The sequence below is a fragment of the Corapipo altera genome, unplaced genomic scaffold (genome assembly GCF_003945725.1).
Source record: "Corapipo altera isolate COAL_440 unplaced genomic scaffold, ASM394572v1 52b, whole genome shotgun sequence".
NCBI lineage: Eukaryota > Metazoa > Chordata > Aves > Passeriformes > Pipridae > Corapipo > Corapipo altera.
In genome coordinates, this window is record NW_020884922.1 from 1,692,201 (window position 1) to 1,704,207 (window position 12,007).

Sequence of the window (12,007 nt, forward strand, 5' to 3'; positions counted from 1 at the left end):
AAATCATTATTGACAATAGATATATCAGAACTTGTTCTAAACATCAAAGTACTGCTTTGCACTATGTTTTCAATAGTTCTGTCCATTTACATTGTCTGGTCTTGTTTGCTTTTTATTTTCATACAACATGTATTCCCTCTTCTATATGTTTCTTCATAATGATTATTGTGGTTTTAATTTAGTGATAGAAAATACGTATAGCTTCCTCCTTCTGTTTTCTATCTCACAACATATACATAGAGCAGGTAAACTAAAATGGTGCTGTCTTATTTTAATGACTTCCACGAAATTTATAGTCCATACTATTATCTGGCGTCTTTTACTGTTACCTCTGTGTGTGCTGGAGCAAGAGGTATGCTAAATGGTGGCTTAATTTTATGGCTATGTAGACTAAATGTTATGCATGACCTAGGTCCTACCCCTCCACACTAAACTACTTGAGTCATCCTTCATAGCAATTCTTTTTCCTTCTATATCTGACAGTTGTGCCTCTTGGCTTTTTCCAAGACTTTATGTGCACCTCTTTTGTATTTCCTGTGTTTCAAGATTTACATTTGAATTGAAATCTGATCTCTAAGACTGTTTTGTGAAGAGAGCAGGAAGGAAGCTTGCACTGCCCTTGTGGGTGAAGGTGTCCTTGCCTCTAAGCATGTGCACGGAATTCTCACAAGTGTTTTTTTATTACACTTTCTTCCATTATGCAAGTATAAATAATTAGAGTAAAAGACTAAAGACTAATTAGACTAAAGATTGAAAAGTCTAAAATTTGTAAGAGTGGGATCTCTGAGTTTAAAAAGAAGTAAATAGAAATAGAATACGCCTATTTCTGTTCTCAGTTAAATGATACAATAAACATAATATTTTTCTCCTAAAGGAACAGTACTGCATCCTGTACTACCTATAGTAATTCTGAAGTAGTTAATACCCCTTAAGAGTCTCTTAAGAGTGGTGATGAAACCAGATAGAAGATATTTATGCTCTTAGTACATGCAGTGTTACCCGTCTGGATCATGAATCTTAGACTTGAATCCTTGGGGAAATCTTTGTTTTGTTCTGTATACTATCTCTAATTTTTTTCTCAGAAGAATTAACGTTTGGACTTTTGACTCACAGATGGCATACCAGCTTTTTTGAGCAGGTTAAACCTGTGTCTTTGAATACTTAAAAAGCTGAATTAAACAAAGGAGGTTTTTAACCTTAAATTTTGGATGTTAATTTTTGTGCTGTGTTTACATTTTTCATATTATCACTGTTGCAATTGAAGTCCTTTTTTTTCATTTTAAAATTGGAAACTACGAGATCGTAACATAGCATAATTTCTGTAAAGTTTAATTCATCTTTTTAATTTTTTATTTTAATTAATTAAAGTGAGGTTTAATTTACAACTTTAGAAGGTCTTTAATGGAAGAGATCTTGAAAGCTTGTGGTAAAAATGAAAAATTCTGGCCTCACTGCAAATATACTAAAACTAATGCAAAGATCTTTAATATTATTTGGAGGAAAATGTTAATAAAACAAGTGTTTGGAGACTTATATTCGGTAATTTAAAATTTCTACTTGTTTTCTGTCATTATAAACCAAGTATCAGTGAATGCTTTGTGTATGCTGTCCTCGATAAATTTCGTATACTGAAAATTTGAACTTAATAAGTAAACTTTCAAGCTTGGTTGCTCTGAAATTTAAATTGGTTTTTGTTTCAAAAGGTGCAGAAGATGAAACAAGCTCAATAATGCAATATCCGACACAGTATCAAGATCCTTATTTGCATCAAGACGATGACCAGCAGCAGGGATGGGTATCTTGGGCTTGGTCTTTTGTCCCTGCCATTGTAAGTTATGATGATGAAGAGAATGATTCTGGTGGAATTGACGATGGAACAATGTTACATCAGCAGAAATCTCAGTCCCTAAAGGATCCTATTATTTCAGTTGGGTTTTACTGTACGAAGGCAACAGTGACTTTTAAGGTAAGTATTTCTCTGTTTCATAAAGGATTCATTTGGCTTGTTGAGGAAGTGCATAAAGATTACCTGAGTGTTTGCATACAGTTTGATTGGAGATGGGAAATGGTACCTTAATGAATAACATGGAAAGTGAGTGTTGAATGTTCTTCTTCTGTCATGCTCTACTGATAATTGCAGTGTGAGCTGGTTTTACCATTTCAGCCAATTTAATAATCTTAAAGGGAAGCAACTTGGATTAATATTCTTTGATGGGAGAAGAATCTTAAAGGCTTTCTATGAATGTTTATTGAAGTATTCTATCCATGTAATGTGTAATATTTCTTTATAAAAAAGCTTTGGCTTCATGGAGATTGTGAATTCGAGGAATTGTTTAGACTGTTCTTTTTTTTAGACTACTGCGAGTAAAAGTATGATTTTAACTTGATAATGTTGAAATTATTTTCCATTTATTGAAATTGAATTGAACAAACAAAGGATAAATAGTACATATACTTTGAACTATATACTATGTATGTTGAGAAAGATTTAAGTATTTTTTTTGTAAACAAATTTCAAACTGATTGCTGACCTTCTCTCTATTCTTTTGTAAGCTTGCAGAAGGGAATATGGAGAGTCTGAATAAGATATTGAGATATACTGACAGAAATTAAAATTAAGGTTCTGAATTAGCAAAATACTTTTAACATGTGCCAAACTATATGCAAGCAATTTTATGTGCATAACTACACAAAGTGGCTCTTGGCTTTACGACTAAACATGTATTAAATCAAGGCCAGAACTTTGCCACAGAGTAACTGAGGCTGATTTTTATGACTTTGAGCCTTTCAGATGAACTGCAATACTTTCGTAACTCTTGTACAACAGTTATGTGCCTGATTATACACCTAATACCATCAGCAGCTCCCTGAACCTTTATTGCCTGTGTGGTTGTCATCTGTGCACAAGAGCGTTGTGAGGGGCTTTATGCTTAGTTTCTCTTAGCTATTTTTGTTTGCTGTCGTAGCGGGGCATTGAGCTGCTCGGCAACTGTCAGGAAGGATGAGACAAATTACTTTGGAAGCTGTAGGCATTCTGTGGGAAGGTTAATGTTTTAAGCTGTCAACCTCCTTGCAAATTTGGTTGCAAAATTTGAGGATATCAACAAGCATTGTCATGTTCTTTTGTGTCAATCTGCTTCAGTCTTCATTAAAAAAGGCTAAAAACAAATAATGGAAAAATCTTTTCTTCCTGCGTTACTTATCATCCCTGGGACACTTAAACCCAAACAACTACCAGGACTCAAATTTCTCGTTTTTCATGGCTCAGCATCTTCTTTTGCACTTTGTCATACAATAGTAATTTTATGCTCTTTCCTCATGTGAGAAAAATCATTAAAAATAATATGAACTTATTTTTGAACATACTTTTCTGGGGGCTTTCCTAATGCTTCATTGGAAAGTTCACGCATTTTATATTGGGAAGTGATTAAAAAGTACTTAGCGTGTAACATCTTACATTCTATAAATTTTAAATGTGAAATGATGTATGACATTAATATGGTGACAGTTAGGAGGGAAACAGAATTCATTGTTCTGCTTGCATGCAAAGAATGTATGGAATTAATTTGTGGTTCATACTTTGGTTAAAAAATAAGGTCAAGTTTCTGCATTAGCATTATGAACAGTTGATATCATTCCAGCTAAAAATCATGCCAAATTAAATGTAGCGTTTTCTAATAATGGTGAAAATTATTCTTGTAATGTCTGAGTTCTTTTAATCAATTAATTGCTTTTCCTCTACTATAATTGCACACAGGTGAAGGTGATCAGTGATTTTTTTTCATCCAATTCTCTTGGACATTTGGATTGCAAAATTTTAATTTGAAACAACATCCATGTGTATCTACTCTTGAAAAAAATGAGAACTTGTGGATGTTTTTATATAAAAATTAGAATTTGAACTATTTAAGCTGTTCAACATAAACTAAGTGTTTTTTCGGTCAAAATATAACATCATTATTTTGTACCTCTTTTCCTGTTTTTCTTAGCTGTAGGCTATGTGCTTTTATTAATGTGTTTTACCATTTTGAATTTTTGTATTGAAATAATTCAAGAAATATAAGTGCATGTTCCTCTTGGTTACCATGACAAGAAACAAAAATGAGTATAGTTGTAACTGAAATATTTTTTAATATTATCATGCTGTTTAATTATTTCTGGGAAGAATAAATAACGTATTTAGGTATTTTTACAGCAGTTTATGAGCTAATTTGTTTTTATATTAATAATGCAGCTGTGTATTTCTTTCATCTTTTTACATAGTTTCTCTTTAGATAAGGAAACTAAAAATACTATAGTGGATTTTAGACATTCTGTCATGGCATGTTTCAACCAGAAGTTGCATATGAGAAGTTCCAATATGGATAATATGTTACAGCTGTTTAATTGCACCTGTTTCCTGCCTATTAATAAGTTTTGGCCCATAGTTTGTCTTCATCAATTCTGTATATTAATGACATTACTGCTGTTTAATACTAATATTGACTTTTATAATGTGTTTATCCTATTGTTTCACAGCTCACTGAAATGCAAGCTGAAAGTAGTTATTACAGCCCTCAGAAAGTAAAATCCAAAGAAGTTATATGCTGGGAACAAGAAGGAACAACAGTTGAGGTGATTTTCCTTTGACTGGGCTTTTTTAATTTATCATAAGTAATGTAACAAATACTTACCAATAAAATATTTTTTAATTATTTTGTTGCCGAGTTTTCATATTCTGTCATATTAGATGTGTTTGTTGTAATAATCACTTACATATAAATTCTCTAAATTTCTAGTGCTGTGGTGATGAAATACTAAAGTAATCTCTTCCTTCAAAGTGCCCTTGTGATTGCTGTTTATTAAAACTCTAAATATATAAACCTAAACGTATTTTGGTTCACTTTTGTCCACAATTTTTATTTCTTGGGGAGTAGAAGTCTTAAAAATACCACTTTTTTTTCCTCGCTAGGTCCTTATGAAAGGTGAACTTTTCTTTGATTGCCAAATTGGTTTTGTTGGTTGCCAAGCTATGTGCCTTAAAGGAATTATGGGAATTAAAGATTTTGAAGAGAACATGAATAGGAGCGATGAAGTGAGTATGTTGAAATATGAGCTGACTTGCTCAATTAGCAGTCCTGTTATGCTTTATTGATTGCAAAAATTGAAAAGACAGCTGTTACAAATTGTGATTTAAGTTTTTGAATGTTACTGGTATATAGGAATCAATTCTATTCCTCAGAGTTGAAAAGACAAATATTTCAGAATGAGAAGAGGCAAAACAAGACTTTGACAATAGCCCATTATTGTCTATGTCTGCATACTTTGATTTTATATAACAAATACAAACAATTGAAAATCTTTGAAAGTGCTTAAATGAACAGAAGGTTGGAAGGGAACAAGTGGGAACACTGTATACTGAAGATAGTAGAAGTATGGTACAAATATCAAATGAGTATTTTACCTCATTTTTCAATAAGGTTAAGAGAAATATTAAATTAGGGAGTTAAACAGTATTAATTTCTATATTTTAGATAGAAGCAAATCTTCAATTGCTTAAGACAAAATCAAGTATGGAGTACTTTTAAAATATTTAATGAAGTGGTGCATTAAATTTTAAATTCGATAACGATTTTTGGTTGAACTGTAGATAGAACAGTGTCCTAAGGTACCGGAGAACAGCAACTATTATCTTTTTTAAATAAAAAAAAGTAATGCAGCCAAGAACGGACCTATTAACTTGATGTTAGTGTTTTGTGAAGTCTTGGAATGTATTTTAAGGAGAAAAATTAAGAATATCAAAGAAAACACAAAATGATTATATTTATGTCAAATATCTCCTAATCTGGAAAATCATGCACTGTACTGTGATAGGTATGATGGGACAGATTCTTATCCTTAACCTGTGAGAGAAGCATGGCTTGGCATCCATCTCAGGTGTTTGTGTATGCAGTGCAGAAAACAAAAAAAGATCTAGATATCCTTACACAACTTTAGTTTATGATATGGGATTTTAGAGATGCAGTGGGACACACTACATGGCTGGTGTGCTGCAATGGATAAAAGTGGGCTTTTCCAGAAAGAGAGGCTGAAAAACTGTAAAAATGCTCTGTTGGCCTTGTTAAGTACAAGGGAGATGTTGCTGGGGATGAGAGAGTGGGCAGCAGCCTTGTCTGCAGCAATTATGAGATTGTCAGCTATAAAATCATTTTTATTGATTTGAAAATGGGGAGGAAGTGGACAGGAACTTCAGTGAAAATAATTTAATTATTTTATCTTCATTCATAATGAAATATACTCTTGAGGGTTGCTACTGTGTGTGTGTTGTTTGTGTGTTATGACAACTGAAACTTCTGTTAACTTGACTATGTTGTTTTTTTTTCCTCCCCTGCCATATTATTTTGTACTACCTCGTGAAGGAGGCCTACTTCTTTAATTGTGGAGAAAATCTGAGTGTGAAAGGGATGACGTATCTTACCAATTCACTATTTGATTACAGAAGTCCAGAAAATAATAGTATTCGGGCAGAATTTATATTGGATGCAGCTCATCATAAGGTCAGAGAATCACATTTTTCTTAGAAAAAAATTCCAATGCTGTCTAATAGATTTCTAATAACTATCTAGATCTGTGTACTACTACAGGACTGATTTTTCATTACTTTTTCATGTTTAACTGAATCTTACTTTGCAGCTGGCCAAAAGAAAAAAAGTAAATCTGTTTGTGTTAAAAAAAAAGACACCCACAAAAACCGAGCCAAAAAAAACCCCCAAACTGAAGAAACATATTCAAAAGAAACCTCAACCCCCCGTCTCCTGTTCCAAAAATGGAATTAATTCCATAGTTTCCCAAAGCACTAACCACAGAACACTTTAAGAGAAAAATAGGTATGAAAGAATGCTAGCAAAAGCTTTACCAGCACATACTTTAAACCCAAACAGTAAGTGGTCCATGGTCTTCAAACTAAGAAGTGCTGTCTTGGAAACCAGATTTGGGCAGTGTTAATTTTATTGTTCATGTCCTATGTTTGTCTACTTAGAAAAAATTTTACTAATCCTGCCTTTTCTAGAGACAAATTTTCAGTCACCAGTAGTGTCTGTTGTTGTAAATTGTGCAGTAAAACTTTATTCTCTGATTATCTGTGATTATTAAAAACTTTATGTAATGACCAAGGTGGTTCTTTGTTCATAGATGGAGTTCTATGCTCTGTTTAATGTACAGATAATCCATTTACAATTTTGAATGTGTCTAATTTCTTTTAAATTTTATTATGTCACCTTTTTAGTACTACTGAAGTGTAACCTTGAAGAATCCCATAAAAATGAAATTAGTAAAATCACAAGTAGTTGTATTCAAACTTTTCCCATATAGTGTCTTAGTTACTCTATACTTGGTCTGTCTTCAATGCTTTTAGATTTGCCTATTTTTTTGGCGAGGCAAGTTTACTATGTAATGGATTATATTATGTATAAATCCCAGTGATAGCATAAAGTCTTAATATGTTTCCTGTTGTTTAAAGATAAAACTACAATGTTGCTTGAATAACAAAGCCAGCTTGAATGAGCTTAAGTTTTCAGTGTACTTAATTAGGTGGATCTGTTGCATGCAAAAGGTGAAGAATATTTACTCCATTAAAGGTACTAATTGACTAGATGTTATTGATGAATTGGTCGGCATGGCCTCTGGAATTATGGATGTGGATTTGTGTGGCCTCAAATAGAAGTTACATTACCTATCAGAAAGGTGAATTCTTTGGGATAACCTCTGTCCTTTGTTTTGATAAGCCTTTCCGTGTGTTGATGCACAAATCCAAACATGAATATATCTCTCTAATACCAGTCTATCAGTTGGTAATCTCAAGATTCTATCCTTATACAACATTTTCTTTGTTTGCTTTGCTGTGTTGGTAGGAGATGTACACAGAGATAGCTGGAATGCAGAGGTTTGGGGCTTTCTACATGGATTACTTGTACACAATGGAAAGCAGCAGTGGGAAAGGTACCTTTTTTCTTTGTTTACCCTGATAAATAATAGAAACAAAGACTTTTCATGCCTAGATGGTCCTTGACCAACTGTCCTCTAACTTATCTTAGATTTACCATCAAAACCATCATTAAGATGCTTTCATCTTCGTTTCTTCAGTGATGTCTTTGAGGTTAGCTATTTTGGTTAGCTGTTGATTGTAAGTGTTGTTATTTTTTTCTTTTTTTCTGCATAAGTAATCACAATGATATTTTTATAGCCAGTTGCTAAACTGAAAGTAATTAGCTTGTAACAGTGAAGTTCATAAAGTATGATGTCTTTTTCTTTTTTTAAAGTTGTCATTATTGACTTTGCATGTAAAAAAAAAATCTTTTGAGAAAGCCTAGTTGAAGAATGAGGTTGACTGTGTACTTGCTGCAGAAGATGAAAAGGACTGTGATTTTTCTCCTACAAATTAAAATGCAAGGATGCAAGATAGTGTGGAGACTTTATCTTGAAATATATGTATCTGAATAATTCTGTGAACAAATAAACCATGTACACATAGATATTGGCCAATTCTAAGTAATTTTTGAGATTCCTATCAATTCTTTTTTAAGTCTGAGAAGTTAATTTAATGCAGTAAGTATATCTACTACTGTGAGTGTTACAAAAAACGGGACAAAGGAGTTAATCTATCAGTAAGAAATACATACATGTTTTTACTCATGTATTCTCATCATTAATTGCAATGTGATTTCCCCCCCCCCAATTCTTCTAAGACTGTCATCTACAGCTGCTGCTCTGCAGTTTCACCGTCAAACTAATAGTGCTTTCTTCCCCACCTGTGTATTTATTATTGTGAATACTATTTCTCTGGTCATCTGTTGGGAACTTCTTGCTGTTTTGTGACCTAACATTTATCTGTCCTATCATTCCTACCTAACTCATCTGTGTGGTTTTTTTTTTTAGTTGGTTGGTTTTTTGTTTGGTTGCTTGGTTGGTTGGTTTGGTTGGTGCTTATATTTTTTTGTTTGTTTGTGTGTGTGTGTTTGTTGTTTTTTTGTGTGTTTTCTCTCTATGTAAAAGAAGTCACAACTCCTAATGTTTGATTTTGTTTTCTGGACTTGTTGGGCATTAAGAATAAAAGGAGTAGGAAAGAAACTTCCAGTTTCCTTAGAGGATGGATCATGCAAAACTTAAAAAAAAGAAATAAATGATGCTATTACCTTTGGTAGTAGAAAAATACACTAGGAAATTTAACAGTTCTTTCCTGGTTCTGAGGCTTTCCTCTGTACTATGAGTGTCGTGTTAAGCTGAGAAAACATACAATTAAGTCAAGATTCTACTGCAGTCTACTTCTGGTTTTAATAGAGATAAATATTTAATTGTGTGTTGAACGCTTATGTAGAGAAGTTGAAAATCTTGGGTAAGCCTTATCTCCTTTTTGAATCTTGCTGTAGAAAATTGAATATGCGAAGACTATTTGATTATGAAGAAAAATTGATTTTGTGGAATATTTTGTCTTGTTTCTCTGAATGCACAAGGAATGCTGTGATCATATCTTTTTCTGACTTTTAACTAGCCCTTTTCAAGAATGACTGAACTCAGGAATGAATTTATTTTCCTCGATACCAAGCTACTGGTATATTCTGACTACATTTTTCCCTCTTTAGCTTCTCTTCTTTTTCTTCCAGTTTCTTTCTCAGAGCCTTAGCTTCTGTTTTGCCCGTCCAGGAAAACACTTCACAAAATGTAGCTTGACTTCCTATCAAGCTGTGTGCTTTTATTTTGGTATTACTCCTTTAATTTCAGCTACCTCTCTACATAGAAGAATTATTAATTTTTAAGTTGTTAAAACAGTTGTTGTTTCTCTAAATCAAGAGCTTAAAACTTTAAATTTTCAAATAGTTTTATTCCTCAGAAAAGCAAATGTGTTGTTTTCTGCTAGTTATTTTCTAGTTTATTTTTCCATATTGTGGGTTAAGTGCATAGTTATTAAATAACACATAAACAGAGGTGTAAATAATTTCTTTAAAATGAAGATATAAGTACCTCAAGATTTTGAAAACAATATAAACCTGCTGCACTTTTAATGTGTTGTTTATATAAAAGTTTAAATTTTACTATTTCTTATTTTGATATTAACTATCTTTTTAGTTACAATCAGTGCACACCACATTCCATAAAATACCCTAACCCAAGTTAAGTTATAGGAGGCAGTTACTGTGATTGTAAGATTTTTATCTGTCAAGGCAATTTTGGTTTGACACATTCTTTGCACCTTTAACCTTTCCTGAAGCATAGAATTACTGATTAAACCACAAGTGCCTCCTGGATAACATTAACCTCAGGAGTTTCATCTGTCACTTACAGAAGTGCATTAATCAATTTCAGTATTTTGAATGAAAATGAGATAGTCATGCACAGTAGTTTTATTTTGAAATGCTGCCTGTCCTCCCCTTCCTGTATTTTTCTGGATTTTGGCTTCGTATTTCAATGCAAAACATTTTCCCTGAAACATTATGTAGCCTGTCAGTTCCCTGATCGCTGATTTGAATGACCTACAGACCTAGCAGGGTGTACTTTTGAAGTTCCATTTTGTTTGTAATGTGTACTTACCTTGGTGGCAAGTTTATTATGCAGCACTCATTTTGGTATTTTTTGTCAGTTAGAATTAGGCATAAGGTTTACAGAGAGCTTGAACACTCAATGATCAAAAATAGTTTTTCTTTATGCAACTGTGAAGTTTCAAGTCACCTGTGATCACCTAGTTCAGTAGAACCAATAGATTTTCTATCACGTTCTCTTTGCACTTAGAATTAAATGGGACTATTCCAGAAAGTGGTTTGTATAAATTCTGTCACTTCAATATATTATTCATATACAAACAATATATACAAGCAAGTATAAGTCTTTGAAAAGGTAGGCTGTTACTACTTCTGGCCTTATTATTTTTGGCCTTTTTATATGATGTTATGGCTTTTTGCTCTTTTTAGTAGTGTTCATCTGAACTGAATACTCTGTAGAATTGGAAGGATAAAAGTATGCATGTTAACTGCCTGTAAAATAAATGCAGGAGGCTATATGCTGGCTTTTTAAGACAAATCTTTTTTGAAATTTATTAAAAAGATTGTAACTCAGTTCCAGCTGAAGATTTGAATAGGTTTTATAAGGTAGTATCTTTCTATTCTTTTATCTTTCTTTTATTGTTCTTTTTCCTCTCGGAAAAACAACACGCCAAGGGAAGCAGAGGCTATAAATGCTCTTGCCATCAACTTCTGTTGGGCTTTTAAGGATAAAGTTAATTCTTCTACTGAGTATATAAGCCTGTAAAGACCTGCAGAGCATTAGACCAGCTAAGTGTCAAATTGGGCATAGTCTTGGTTTGTTCTAGGACCTTTCTTCTCACCAATGCTTAGAAGCAACAACATTTTATTGTTTAAACAGAAGGGGGGAAAAAAACCCTATCCTTGCTTCCTTTTCCCCCAGGCTCACTTCCACCAATAGAAAGACTATTTTGAATGAGTACGGTAAAGGAGAGAGCCCAAAGGGAATGTTACTCTGGAAGGTAAAAGACTGAGTTCCTCTCAGGCAACCAGAAATTATGGAATTGTTAAGGTTGGAAAAGAAATGCTAATGAGTCCAACCATTAACACAGCACTGCCACGTTCACCCCTAAACCATGTCCCCAAATGCCACATTCATACATTTTTTAAACACTTCCACGCATAGGGATTACAATACTTTCCTTAGACAACTTGTTCCAATACTTGTGGCCAATTTCAGTGAAGAAATTTTTTCCAGTATCCAATCTAAACCTTCCCTGGTGCAACTTGATGCTGTTTCCTCTCGTCCTATAACTTCTTACTTGGGAGAAGAGACTGACTCCTGCCCCCTTGCTGCAACATCCTTTCAAGTAATAGTAGTGAGCAATAAGGTCTCCTCTCAAAGCTAAACAGCCCCAGGTCTGTCAGTCGCTCCTCTTAAGACCTGTGCTCCAGACCTTTCACCAGTTCCGTTGCCTTTCTGTGGTCTCAGAATCCATTTAGTCTTGATGCTTATT

General features: G+C 33.4%; 1 protein-coding gene across 4 annotated transcripts in view; it reads left to right on the forward strand.

Annotated features, from left to right (window-relative positions):
* VPS13B (vacuolar protein sorting 13 homolog B) overlaps window positions 1–12,007 on the forward strand; it is a 426,536-nt gene that overhangs the window by 50,148 nt on the left and 364,381 nt on the right. For all 4 annotated transcript variants that reach the window (XM_027657093.1, XM_027657096.1, XM_027657095.1 and 1 more), the window contains exons 8-12: window positions 1,704–1,966; window positions 4,519–4,614; window positions 4,952–5,074; window positions 6,399–6,536; window positions 7,890–7,977. In XM_027657093.1, coding sequence (XP_027512894.1) covers window positions 1,704–1,966; window positions 4,519–4,614; window positions 4,952–5,074; window positions 6,399–6,536; window positions 7,890–7,977 — 708 coding nt within the window. The remainder of the gene's footprint in view (window positions 1–1,703; window positions 1,967–4,518; window positions 4,615–4,951; window positions 5,075–6,398; window positions 6,537–7,889; window positions 7,978–12,007) is intronic.